Consider the following 14,817-nt stretch of genomic DNA (forward strand, 5'->3'; position numbering starts at 1 on the left):
GTCCGGAGCCTGTGCTCCGCAACGGGAGAGGCCACAACAGTGAGAGGCCCGCCTACCGCAAAAAAAAAAAAAAAAAAGTGATACACACACACACACACACACACACGCAATGGAATACTATTCAACCTTTTAAAAAGAAAGAAATCCTGCCTTTGTGACAACATGGATGAACCTGGAGGGAATTATGCTAAGTGATATAAATCAGATAAAGACAAATACTGCATAGTATCACTTATTTGTGGAATCTAAAACAAAATTCGAATCCATAGAAACAGAGAGTAGAATGGTGGTTGCCAGGGGCTGCAGTATGTGGGAATTGGGGAGAGTTTGGCAAAAGGGTACCAACTTTCAGTTATAAGATGAATAAGGCTTGAGGATCTAATGCATAACATGGTCACTATGGTTGATAATACTGTATTGTGTAATTAAAATTTGCCGAGATAGTAGAACTTAAATGTTTTCACCTCTCCTCTGCCCCCAGAAAAGAGGTAAATATGTGAGGTGATGGATGTGTTAATTAACTTGAGTGTAGGAATCTTTTCACAATGTACACATATATCAAACCATGTTGTGCGCTTTTAATATATTACAATTTTATTTGTCAGTTATACCTCAATTAAGCTAGAAAAAACCCCACACATGTTAAAAATGATGGAGAGTGCTACTCACTTGCTACACTGAGAGACAAAAAACAGAAAACAGATTCCTGGGTCCACTCCTGACTTACTAAATCAGAATTTCTGAGGTGAGATCCTCAAAATTTCTGAGGTGAGGATGCATGTTAGCACTTGCATCCTCAGGCAGTCTGAAGACCATGTTTTGAGATGAATGAAATGACTACTGTAGTGAATTAAATAAGATTTTAATGATATATTTTTGTGTGTGCATTTACTAGGAATTTCAATTATTATTGCTGTGGGAAAGAAAGAACACAAATTTTGTATACAAGGTTTAATGGGAATTCATCATAAGCTTATATTTTTATTTAGCTGTTTTATAACCAGAAAGAATAAGCCAATGAAGAGAAGGAAAATCAAAAGCTGAAAAAGATAATAATGAATATCATAATATTTCACAGGATATTTACATTATTTGGAGGAGAAAATGCCCCAAGGATGTCATTTTTCCGCATCAAAATAAGAATTAAACATATGAATGCTAAATGTAACTTTTAAAAAATGAGACTAATTTAAAAAAATTACTCCAAATATTACTATGATGATTGTATTTTATGAAATAAGTGTTTCACAAAGTGGTTATGTACCTGTATAATGCATACAACACACAGAGCAATTTACTAACAGTATAAATAAACTTTGGTTAATCTCATGAGTTAAGAACACTTTTGTGAGTGAATTAATGGTCTTATCACATTAACTGATTTTTAATACGCGTAAAGTTCAAAACATATATATCTGAAGAGATCACCTACATATTTATTATTATATTATAACTGATAGAAAAATAACAGTTAATGGAGTTTACTGAATTAAATTGCAGAACTAATTTGACCGCCTAAACTGTAGTACTCAAGCACAATCTCTGTAGAATTCATATTTTCAATTAAAACATTCTCGTGTTAAGGAAAAAAAAAATAGCCTAACTTTATAGCTTTAGGGAGATACATTACTGTTAAGTAAATTTAGGGGACTTTCAGAGGTAGCAAAATGAGATGGGGTAAACTACAGAATTATCACACTTTTCTGATAATTAGAGCTCAAATTCTTGGGACATGGCTGCATCATTTCTACCCCGAAGACTGGTTCCTTCCTGGCCCTCGAAAATAAAGGGCAGAGCTATCAGTTGGGAATCAGAAATCAGATTCTAAGAAGGTGGTGGGGCGTAGGGCAGCTAAGGATACAGAGTTCTCTAGAACGGAGCTTTCTTATTTATTTTAGACAGAAAACTTTCTACCTCCAAATGGAAAAAAAATCATTCTTTATAAAAAACGTGTCTCTCTGCCAGAACATTAGGAGACAACTGAGCCATCCAAGCCCTGAGGCTCTGTGGCTCATTTGCAAAGTTCACCTTCTTAATCTGCTCTCCGCGCCTCCCTGGTCCTGGGCCAGACCCCGGTTCTCAGTCCTGCCTTTGTGCTAAGGACAAAAGCGAGTTCGGACCCTAGGCTGCTTTCTCCAGTGAAACTGTCTACCTACTCCAGGTAAGTCAGGGTGTCCCAGGAGAATCCTTGGAACACAAAAAGCATATTGTGCCCAATGAATGCAGCCCTGTTGCAGGCCTGCTTCAGAACCTGTCATTAGACAATACCATAGCTCTCTGCTGCCTGGAAAGGTTCCTGCATGAGTTTTAAAGCTGTAATGTGATTTACAACCTTATTAATTTCAGCTGCAAACTTGAGCACATACAGAGTGCTCTATTTAAACCATGAATAAGCCTGCGCTACACTGAGTGGGGCTGTGTCCGTTTGCACAGTTGCACTTTGCCATAGTGTTGTCAAGTTCCACTCTAGGCTTTCAAACAAAAATTTCCAAAGGTAGTACCTCTGCTTGCAGAGCCTATTTGGACAGTATCCATATATTTGTCACTGTCGCTTTTAAAATTGGTTTCCAATGGAGTTTGAGGCCCTGGATCTAGAGTAATCTGATTTGTCTTCTAAGACATAGAAACTGAAGCTCGAGGCAGCCTCCGTACAGAGACGGGTTTCTCAGCTTCAGCACTATTGATGTTTTGGGCTGAGTAGTTCTTTGTGAAAGAGTTGTCTTGTGCATTGAAGGATGTTTAGCAGTCTCTGGTTTCCTTGAGGCCTCAAGCATGCTAAATGTAGCCCAGGCAAGCAGTCAACAATAGTTTTATTTCCACCTTCAAGCAGTAAGAGCTGACCTCTGGCCCTTTCCCTTCAATGGAGGGCTTTGAGCCCATTTTCCCTTTAGGAGCTCTAACCAATCACTGCCAACTTCCATCCTGAGCTCTCAGCAGGCCAGGAACTTCAACTTGCTGCTTTACATTTCTGCCTTTTATTCCACTCTGTGAACTACCCCCTATCCTTCTAATGAATTCATTTTACACTATTGATTTTTTTCCCCAATTCGGTAAATAGCAGCCCTGTTCTTCCAGTTGCTCAGACCAGAAACTTTGGAGTCACCGTTGACTCTTTTTTTTTTCTTTCCACATCCTGTGTCACTCAATGTCCTGGCAGGATACAGATAGCACACTAAAAGCGGTATCTGAGAAAAATTCAATGGATTATATACAAATGTGTGGTCAGGTTAAGGGAGGCTAATAAGAAATGGTGAAGCAGCCGTGGGAGAGTCACGGTGAGAAGCCATTACTACCCAAGGCTGGAAGGAGGCAGGGGTGAGAAGGGCTTACCAGAACCAGCAAGAGCTGTGGTCATAAAAGGTGGCTGCCAAACTGTAGCCTGGCAGGGCAGGCGCCAGGAGAATAAATATTTCTGTCTTGTTCTCCTCCTGCCCTCCAATTTCCTTTCACTTCATTTCACTGCCTGAACCCAACCAAAGCAGGACAGGAGATTCCAGATGTGTGGTCTGTGGAGGTCAGATTTCCAGTCCCCGGGAAGGAGTAGAGGGTGGATCTGAAGGGGCAATCAGAATCCCTGTGTGCCCTCATCAGCACATCTGTCAGCTCTGCCTTGAAATACATCCAGAATCCAACTCTCACTCTCTATTTCCCTTATTACCTTCCTAGTCCAAGCCGCTGTTTCTCACCTGGACAACTGTATCAGCTTCTATCCCTTTACCAGGTTAATATTTTTACAGCATTTATGACCCCCTAAAATATTATGCATAGTTTGTTTATTTGCTTATTGTCTGTCTCTCTCCACTAGAGTGTAAATTCCATGAAATCACAAACTTAATCTGTGTTTTTACTTCTTTTTTTTTTTTTGCGGTACGCGGGCCTCTCACTGTTGTGGCCTCTCCCATTGCGGAGCACAGGCTCCGGACGCGCAGGCCCAGCCGCTCCGCGGCATGTGGGATCTTCCCGGACCAGGGCACGAACCCATGTCCCCTGCATCGGCAGGCGTACTCTCAACCACTGCGCCACCAGGGAAGCCCTAATCTGTTTTTTTACCTGCTATGAAATTCCTTATACATTGTAGGCAGTCAATAAATATTTAATTAATTAATTAATACTTAAGTTGATCTGATTTGGTTTCTGTTGCTTAGTATTTCCAAAGAACTTTAGATGATTTCAGGGTGTACACCCCTGAATGTAATGTAAAAACAAAATTTAATCTCATTTTGTTTTTTAGAAAAATTTTGTGTGTGTGCATATAAAAAAGAATGGGAGTATATTCAAAAATTTTAGAAGTGATTACCATTAGAGAGTAGGATTGGGGGTAGTTTTCATTTTCTTTTTTGATTTTAACACTTCTGAAATTTTCTACAATGACTACATATGATCCTTGTAATAAGATAAAAGTAACTTTATTTTATTTTAAAATTAAAAGAAATATTTTTGATTTACAGTGTTTTGTTAATTTCTTCTGTAGTGCCTTTATTTTAAAGTACTGACTAGCATCAACTAGATCTTCTAGAAAGCTTGGCAGGTCTTTTTCATCCCTTGGCTCCCCGTCACTGTTCCGACAGTGGCACTGCCAAACCTTTCCCGCTCTTTTTAAGCAGTCATGCTGGATCCATTTCCCACGGTATCTATCCTGCTCTGTGCTGTAGGATCCATGAGATTGTAACAATCTGGCTCCCTGGCCCTCTAGCTTCCAGCTTGGTTCAGCTAATGGCTTTACCTGAAATCTAGAGGGCAAAAGGAGAGTGAGGTCAGACCACTTATTCCCCCAGATCCCTCCTTACCAGTTCCTGCAGGTTGGCTATGTCCCTTTACCTAAAGGCCACAGCTCCTGCCAAGTGGTCCTCTCCAAACAGCTTTCTCTGGGTCCCAGTAACTGCTCTCTCCTCTCTCTTCTCCAGGCCCAGGGATGGTAATAGTTTTCCCAACCACTAGCCCTGGGGTAATGCACCATCCCTTTTTCTTCCTAATCCTTGCTCACAACTCTATGAAGTCTCCTCAGATTACCCAATTCAAGAATTTCATATCTTTTCTTCCAAGGTCCCAACTAAGAACTAGCTCCATCTTCTTCCGTCATTCTCAGCAAATGACCTTGCCTCATTCTTTACTTTTTACTGAGAAGGTCTTCTTGTATCAGCTCTCTTCTCATTCCTCAGGTGGCCATTCATCATCACGTTACTAAGAGTAGTCTATATAGTGGCCTGCTCTCATGCCTAATATTGCCTCTCAGAGTACATAGCATATCTTGCTCATAGCAGGGCTCTACCCTGTCTTCCTCTTGCCTCTGAGAACATTTTTCCTTCATTGGCTCTTCTTCTTTCTTCCATCATTTAACTCTGGATGTTCCCAATGTGTCAAATCTTGGTTTTGCCCCATGACATAATTCTTTTAAAGAAGTAAGTTTATCGATTTTTACTACTTTAATTACTTTTATTCGGATAATTTTTTAAATGTATACTTGCTGTCTTATTCATTTAACTAAACTCCAATCCTTTATCTCTTCAATCAGATTAGATATTTTCCATGGATTTCCAATTATCTCCTCCTCCTCAAATCCAGTATCATTTCATTCCCTTCAATTCGATTTTCTCCCATTGTCTGTATTTTTTCCAATGGAATCTACATTTCTTGAGCTGAAGAGTTTAAAACACTGAAGTTATTTGTTAATGCCTCCATTTTCTGTGCCCCTCAACTGCAATTACTTTGTGAATTCTATAATTTTTTTTCTTAAACTCATTTCTCAGAGTTATTTCTTTCCATTCTCATTGTTGTAATCAAAAAAAATTTTTTAACTATAGGCCAAGATTATTTCAATAATCCCCTAACTTGTCTTCAAGTTCCAGTTTCCCCCATTCCTACAGAAGGATTAAGATTTCTAGAATATTACTAATATCATGTGGTTCTAGAATGTGGCTCCCATTAATAATATTCAATAATTACAACATTAACCACTAATATATACTGAGTATTTGCTCTGTGCTGACTGCTACACTAAGTTCTTTTTTACATGGGTTAATTATTTTAATCCTCAGAAGAGTCCTGTAAATATTCTTGTACAACTGGAAGATTTTTTTTTTTCCTACAAGTCAAATTTATTAGATTTGTCCACAGTCAGCAACGGCGATATTCTTGCTGGTCTTTGCCATTCTTGGGCTGCAAGTACTCTATGACTCCCAAAATATTCATGTCCTCTCTCACCTTGCCAAAGACCGCATGCTTGCCATCCAACTGCTCAGTCTTGGCAGTGCAGATGAAAACCTGGTAATCGTTTGTGTTGGATCCAGCACTTGCCGTGGACAAGGTGCCAGGACTGGTATGACTCAGGATGAAAGTCTCATCAAATTTCTCCCCAGAGATGGACTTGCCACCTGTGCCATTATGGCGTGTGAAGTCATCACCCTGGCACATAAATCCCGGAATAATTCTGTGAAAACAGGAAGCTTGGGCTTCCCTGGTGGCGCAATGGTTGAGAATCTGCCTGCTAATGCAGGGGACACAGGCTCGAGCCCTTGGTCTGGGAAGATCCCACATGCCGCGGAGCAACGAGTCCCGTGAGCCACAACTACTGAGCCTGCGCGTCTGGAGCCTGTGCTCTGCAACAAGAGGCCACGACAGTGAGAGGCCCGCGCACCGTGATGAAGAGTGGCCCCTGCTTGCCACAAGTAGAGAAAGCCCTTGCACAGAAACGAAGACCCAACACAGCAAAAATAAAAATAAATAAATTAAAAGAAGGCTTAACATTTAAAAACAAAACAAAACAAACAAACAAAAACCAGGAAGCTTTACAACCAAATCCTTTCTCCCCGGTGCTCAGAGCACAGAAGTTTTCTGCTGTCTTTGGAAATTTGTCTGCAAACAGCTCATAGGAGATGTGGCCTGAGGGCCCACCATCCATGGCCATCAGCTCTGAGGTGGTGGTGTCTTCAAGGCCAGAAGAATTTTAGAACATTTAGGAAACTCCCAGATGACCCAGCTACTGGTGGTTCTGGAATGCAAACTCCACATGAAACCAGAAGTCTCGCTCTTAGTCTTTTCTTCCATGCTATCCAAATCCCTCAACATGACTTCCAAAATGCTCTGCAAATTGCCCCCACCCTTCTGATCCAATATCAGCCTTTGTTTCCCTCTACATTATCCTGAGGGTGGGTTCACTAATGCACCATACACACATCATGTTCATTGCAGGTTCTTTTGCCTTGACTTTTGCTCCTATATCTTTTTTCCTCTTGTCAGATCAAATTCTCTTTTTGAGTTAAGGTCTGGCTTCAGACCACAATGAAGTCTTCATGAATGCTACGGTACGCATGGATCTTTCTTTTCTCAGAGCCTCTAAGACCACTTACTGTCTGTACCATTACTTTCCTATTCAATCAGGAAGTACTTTGATTTATATTTAACTGCTCTCTGTACAATTGCTATTTATTCACCCCAGAAAAAAAATACTGAGCCCTTATTATTTTCCAGGCACTGTGTAAATGCTGAGAATACAAAGGTGGGTAAGATTCAGTCTCTGAAAGAGTTTTATCCAGGGAGGCAACATGTATGCAAACTAAAATATTACAATACACTCTGATAAGTGATAATATTGGAAGGATATATTGCATAATGGTTTAGTACATGAGTTTTGGAATTGCCCAGGTCTGGGTACATTTTCCAGCTCTGCTCCTCAATAGCTAAATGAGAATTACACAACCTAAGCTTCTGTTTCCTCATTTGCAAAATGGAGATATTAATTGTTGTAGCCACTTATTAAGGTTTTTAAGAATTATATAAAGAATTTTATAAAGTATATGAGGTATATAAAGTATAAAGCATATAAAGTATAAGGTAATTAGAATAGTGCTTGATATTTTATAACTATTTATCTCTATCCCCCACAAAAAGGAATTTGCATGTATTCTATACATTTTCTTCAGTGGGAATAGAGCAGATGGAGAGAATAACTGTGCCAGGGTTGTCAGGAAAAGCTTAGGAAAAAGGGTAGAATTTGAAAAGGGTCTTGAAGGATGAGAAAGAATTTGCCAGGTTATTCTGATTTGGTTAGACTGTAGAAAGAATGTAGAGAAAGTCTTGTGAAAAGAATCTGGAAAAGTCTTGTGAAAGGAATCTGGGAAGATAACATAGGCAGATTGTAAAGGGCATTATGTCTATGCAAAGATATTTGTACACCACCTTCTCGACTAGCAGTTCCCAAGGGCTTTGGTGTTGTGCCAGAGACTTCCAAAACCATAGGCTCACCAAATAATATGTCTATTAAAAAAGCATAGTGACTCAGACATGTCAACATATTTTGAGGTATTTCTGAAGTTATAGTTACTCTTTGGCACTTTATGCTCTATTAGTTAGTGAATCCTAAAAGAATTACTATAGACTCTATGCTAGTTATCAATTTATTGTCTCTCAGCTCCAAATTCACCCTTCATAGCCTGCTCCATGAAAATGGATCTGAATCTCTTAAATATTTTCCCTTTGCCTCTGGCGCAATGTTAAGCTTTGTAGAGAGCCCTAGAGAGACATTTCAGGAGAAAGAGGCATGAGTCACTCTAGCTATTCCATTGAGAATGGATTGTGGAGGAAGGACTGATTGTATTTGCAGAAGACCAGTTCATTTGTTTATTTATCCTTTGATTTAACAAAGATTTATGAGAATCTACTCACTGTCAGGCAATGAGGAATGTTGGATCAAGAAGACACAGTCCCTGTCTCAAGAAGCTCAGAGGGGAAGAGAGTTGAGTACATTAATGACATAAGGAGTGCCCTCTGTAAGATCAAGAGAAGCCCCAGATGCTGCGAGAGCTGGAGGGACAGCTAATCACACTGAGAAGAGAGAACCATATTCTAGGGGAAACTTTTGAATCAAATCTTGAAGGAAAATAGAACATTCAGGTGCATAAAGGGACGAAATATGGTCTAGCTGAATTGAACTACACTGTGTAGGGTGTGAGAACATTGACCAAACAGTTGAGCATTGGGATGGGCGCCTGGTGGGTTGGTGACAGATGAAGTTAGAGAAGTTGGACCCAGATTATGGAAAGTCTACTAGGCTATTTGATATTTAGATTGTTTCTATATTTAAAAACTTTTTATTTGGAAACAATCTCAAGTTTAGAGAAAGTTGAAAGAACAGAACAAATAACTTTTTTTCCCCAAATCATCTGAGAATAAGTTGCCAACGTGATGCTTAATCCTCTTGTCTCCCTAAATGCCTTAGTGTGTGTTATCCACAAGCAAGGACATTTTCCATAACACAACCACCAAAATTAGGAAAGCAATGTTGATCCACTACTACCCTCTAATCCTCAGAACTTATTCATGTTTCAGTAGTTGTTCCAATAATTTTTTTTATAGTAAAAGATCTAGTCCAGAGTAAATCATTGTGTTTAGTTGTCATGTCTCTTTAGTTTCCTTCCGTCTGGAACAGTTCCTCACCCTTCCCTTGATGTTCATTTCCTTGATCCTTTTAAAGATTACAAGTTAGTTATTCTGTAAAATGCTCCTCCGTGTAGGTTTGTTAGATCTTTCCTCATAATTGGATTCAAGTCATGTGTCTTTGGTACGTGTATTCCAGAAACAATGCTGTGTTCTTCTCATTGTATCCTATCAGATGACGCATGATTTCAATTTGTCCCATCAATGGTGATGTTAACTTAGATCACTTTATTAAGGTGGTGTCTTCCAGGCTTTTCCAGCGCATGGTTACATCTTTCCCCCCTTATAAATAGTAAATATTTTGTAGGGAGATACTTAAAGACTATTTAAACAGTCATTCCTTTTCAAGCAGTCAATTCATCCATTTGTTGATATCATTTGAATGAGTATGACCCATTCTATTTTAGTCAATGACTTATGTGTCCTTTGGAAATGATCCCATTACTCTCTGAACCCACCCTTACTTTCTGGTGCAAGATGCTCCAGCTTTATTGTACATTCCCTGCCCCAACATTGGAATCATCTATTTCTCTGAAGAGCCCTGGTTCCTTTTAGTGGAGAAGAATATTTAGAAACCAATATCTATGCACTAGTGGGCTCCTTGCTATAGTGGTGACACTGCTCCCAAACCCTCAGAACAGACATATGTACATATACATACATGTGTTTATATCTGTGTTTGTTTTTATTTTTTATATCTATTTTGTTATATTGACAGCCATGAGTTTATACCAATATCCCCAATTCTAAGCCAATATCTCATTCTTATTTTCTCCCTTTATATAATTGTAACTTGTTTCTGTAGAAGTGAGAAACCTGGCTCCCTTAGCCTCAATATATTTACTTACTTGACCAATCCCCTATATGTAACTGTTTCCCCTAATGGCCACCACACTCTCACCCCTGCAAATGCCCTCCTCACCTTGATTGGGCTATGACACCCTGCTCTGGGCTACCCCTCTACCCTTCCACAGAGGCTCTCCTCTTACTGCTGGGGCTCCTGCATCCTGAGTTGAGTCAATCCCCTGCAGAGACACTTTTCTCCAGTGGTGCTCTGCCATCCCACATAGGCTACCGTGGCTCTTCCCCCACTCACCTACGGGGACACCTACTTTGCAGAGCCCCAGCCTAATGCGTTTGGGGTTGAATTGCTCAAGAAGTGAACAACTGAATGGAAGGGAGAAAGAAGGAAAGGGGAAAAGAAAGAGAAGAGCATTCTTGTCTTTTAACAAATATATTATCAATAACATTCCCTTTTTGTACTTGAATCTCTATCATTAATTCAAATTATTTTCTGGGATAGATTCCCAGAAATGGAATTACTGGGTCAAGTGTTATAAAGGAAATAACTTGCCTTAATTTTTTACTCCCACCAGCAGTACATGACAGTGTCTATTTTATCCTAGACAGCTTTGGGTATTAGATCTAGTTTTAAAAGAATTTTTTGTTAACTTTATATGAAAATAATGTATTGTTTTATTTTCTTTGCTAGTGAAGTTGAACATTTTTCCATTTGTTTATTTAGTCATTTTTAGCTTCTGTTTCATAAATTATCATTGTCATGTCCATTTTAGAATTTTAGTATTTTTCTTAGGTCGGTAATATTTATTAATGATATTAATGCTTAGTCATATTCATTGCAAGAAAGATTAGTGTTTTTTGTTTGTTTGTTTGTTTTGTTTTGCGGTACGCGGGCCTCTCACTGCTGTGGCCTCTCCCGTTGCGGAGCACAGGCTCCGGACGCGCAGGCTCAGCGGCCGTGGCTCGTGGGCTTAGCCACTCTGCAGCACGCGGGATCCTCCCAGACCGGGGCGCGAACCCATGTGCCCTGCATCGGCAGGCGGACTCTCAACCACTGCGCCACCAGGGAAGCCCCGAGAGATGAGTTTTTAAACTATAACTGGCTTCCTCTGGCCACCTTCTACATTTGTACTTGTCCTTCTCTGCTGCCAACCAATTTCTTCTCAGGTAAATACAAACTAAGGGTTATATTACTCTAAGAAAACATAAAATTAGAAAAATAAACAGCCTGTCATAAAGCCATTCAAAAGTATGGTGTACTTTTTGAAAGCAAACTCTTATTTTTAGATCATTTTAATCTTTTTTACTCACTATTAGTTTGAAAGATTTATCTAATTCTCTGTTCTTTTCACTTCATGTAATTTGAGGCTACGGTAGTAATGCTGTATTACTGATGAAGTGAATTTTTCATCTTATATCTTTTATCTCTAATATTGCTTTTTAATCTTAAAGTACATTTTAATGTAGTGACATCAGCTTTTGGGGAGTTGGTATTTGCATGCTATAACATTTTCAACCTTTTATTTTCAATCTCTTAGTATCCTTATGTTTTAGGTGTGTCTCCTGTTGTGAGTCAGGATCCTGGCAGGAAATAAAAAGGCAGTGCACTCAAAATGTTAACTGAAGAGAGTTTAATGAAGAAATTCTTTATAAAGGTATGGGCAGCATTAAGGGAACCAATAAAAGATGGTGAAGTACTCAGGTACTAGAAACGGAAAAGCATGTATACCCTAGCACTGAACGGTCAAAGAAAGGAAATAGTGTTACTGGAATCCAATATAAACTGTTGCTGGGAGAGGGGGCACCTGCAGGACCAGTGGTCTTAAGTAGAGACAACACAACCACTGAAAAACTCAGGCCCAGCAGGGAGGGAAACTAGGGGAACTGATACCCTTATTTTCTCCTCCTGCCTTGTGATCTATTGCCCCTATCTGCTATTGGCCAAACCCAACCAGAAGTTAGAAAGCAAAAGATCTCAGGGGACACAGAGCTTAGAGCTGGGCCCAGAGCCAGGCAGAGAAGAGTAAGGAAGAGCCAGCACACATGTAAACAGCTCATAGCTGGATTTTGTTGTTGTTATCCAGTCTGATAGGTTTTTTTTTTTTAATGGAGCCTTTAGCCCATTTACTTACATTTGTTAGGTTACTAGGGTAATTTAGTTCTAAGATATTATTTTATATCTCCCGTTATATATTTTTTCCTCCTGTCATGACTATTTTTGATTATCTGAGTAATTTTTCTTGTTTTATTCATTCCATTTCTATTATTTTAGTGGTTACTTTAGAAATTTATCATGTAGTATCTTTAACTTCTAAATAAGAGGAGGATCTTTGAAACACTTTTGCTCTTGATTATTCCTTCCTGATTTATGTGCAATTGTTGGGTATTTTTAACCCAAAAAGATATTATTCATATTGTTTTATATTTAAATATATTTGTATATGATATAAATATATATTTATAATATATAGTCTGTATTTATTTAGATTTTCCTACTTTCTTTGCTTGCCATTCATCCTTGCGTCTTAGACTTTCCATCTCAAATCACTTTCCTTCTTTCAATCTTTTGGAACATCCTCTGTTGAGATATATTGGTGATAAACTCTTTCTGCATTTTCTTGTTTTTGAAAATGCCTTTGTTTCATCCTCATTATTGAATGATATTTTTTCCAGGTATATAATTTTAGGATGACATCTTTGAAGATATCTACTGACTTAGGGCTTTCATATATTTGTTGAGAAGTCTGACGTCAGCATAATTGTTACTCCTTGGAAGGATAGACTTTTAAATATCTTCTTTTTTTCTGGATTGCTGCACTATGTGTCTAGGTGTGGATTTCCTCTTATATATCCTGCTTGGGGTTCATGGCTAATTCTAAAACTGTCAGCTGATATCTTTTTCATTGGTTCATAAAAATGAAATAAAATTCAATAAAATTCATAAAAATTATCAGATCTTTTCTCTTCAAATATTGCTTCTAACTCATTCTCTCTCTCCTCTTGTTTTTCAACTCTAGTAGGTATTTTCCTCTACTCTCCATGTTGTTTAGTCTCTATTTCATATTTGCTCTCACTTTGACTCTCTGTGCTGTAATCTACATAATTTCCTCAGATCTATAGTCCAGTTCATGACTTTTTTTCTTTAATGAGGCTAATCTGCTGTTTAGCTTGTCAATTGAGTTTCAAATTTTATTTTATTATATATATATATTTATATATATATATATATATATATATATTTTTTTTTTTTTTTTTTGTGGTACGTGGGCCTCTCACTGTTGTGGCCTCTCCCATTGCAGAGCACAGGCTCCGGACGCGCAGGCTCAGTGGCCATGGCTCATGGGCCCAGCCGCTCCGCGGCATGGGGGATCTTCCCGGACCAGGCCACAAACCCGTGTCCCCTGCATCAGCAGGCGGACTCTCAACCACTGCGCCACCAGGGAAGCCCTATTTCTTATATTTTTATTATTAGAAATTCTTGCTGGTTCTTTTTCAAATCTGCATGGTCAATTTTAGAGTCATTTCTTCCGAATTCATATTTTTAAACCTTTATTCCTTTGGACATATTAAGCATAGTTATTTTATTTTCTGTGTTTCATAATTCCAATATCTGAAGGTTTGTGAGTCTGGTTCTTCTGTTGGTTACTTTTGCTGGCTCTTGCGTAACATGCCTTCTTTCTTTATGAATTTTATGTATTTTGTGATTCTTGTACTGCTATTCTTTGAAACTTTATCTGATGAAAAACTTTGAAACCTTGAGTTGAAAAAATGCTCTTTCAAAAAGAATTTGCCTATGCTTCTGGATGGTAGATTGTAGGTTCCAAACATGGCAACCACAATATCCCCCATTTCATATACGTTTCTTACAATGTGGCTTTGACAATCCTCCCATGGGGGAGCAGGGTCTTTGTTCCTGCTCCTTGAATCAGGGAGGGCTCGTAACTCTATGTGACTTCCAAGGCTGGGAGATAAAAGGCAACACAGTTTAACCCTACTTCTCTTCAGATAGTTTGGGCTTGGAAGCAGCCACCGTGCTGTAAGAAAGCCCATGTAGCCACATAGAAAGGTCATATGTAGGTATTCTCACCAATAGCCTCAGCTGAAGTCCTAGACAACAGCCTGTATCAACCACCAGACCTGCGGGTAAACTAACTTGCAGGTAATTATAGCTTCCGGCCCCTGAGTCACCTCCCGGTCTTCAAGTCTTCTCAGATAGCCACCAGATACCTTGGAGCAAAGATAAGTTGTCCCTGTTTTGCACTTTCCAAATTCTTGACCCACAGAATCCACGAGTATAATAGCATTCCTGCAGAGTTGGAGGGAGTGTGGATTTTTTGTCCAGCAGTCAATAACCAGAACACTTCTGCCAGATACCTGGGAGCAAGACCAACCTAAGACTACTTTAAATTAAATTCTAAACTTTAGGGGTTTGGGGGCAACAAAAGTAGCATAAATTCAGGCTACAAACCTGCTTGAGGCTGGTTTGTAACTGTGAATGATTAGGAGGAATACTTTTCCCTCTACCTAACGCCATGGTTCAAGAGTGACAGTTTTCCTTGCGGTCCCATGATTTGGTGGCATGAG

At 39.1% G+C, this 14,817-nt stretch overlaps 1 protein-coding gene across 1 annotated transcript; it reads right to left on the reverse strand.

Annotated features, from left to right (window-relative positions):
• Positions 1 to 6,114: 6,114 nt before the first annotated feature.
• LOC137223211 (peptidyl-prolyl cis-trans isomerase A-like) lies at positions 6,115 to 6,904 on the reverse strand. Its single transcript, XM_067734722.1, has 2 exons — positions 6,790 to 6,904; positions 6,115 to 6,449 (listed from the first exon to the last, which is right to left on the reverse strand). Exons 1-2 carry the CDS (start codon positions 6,902 to 6,904, stop codon positions 6,115 to 6,117), a joined length of 450 nt encoding a protein of 149 aa, XP_067590823.1.
• Positions 6,905 to 14,817: the final 7,913 nt, after the last annotated feature.

The sequence above is a fragment of the Pseudorca crassidens genome, chromosome 4, assembly GCF_039906515.1.
Source record: "Pseudorca crassidens isolate mPseCra1 chromosome 4, mPseCra1.hap1, whole genome shotgun sequence".
Classification (NCBI taxonomy): Eukaryota; Metazoa; Chordata; class Mammalia; order Artiodactyla; family Delphinidae; genus Pseudorca; species Pseudorca crassidens.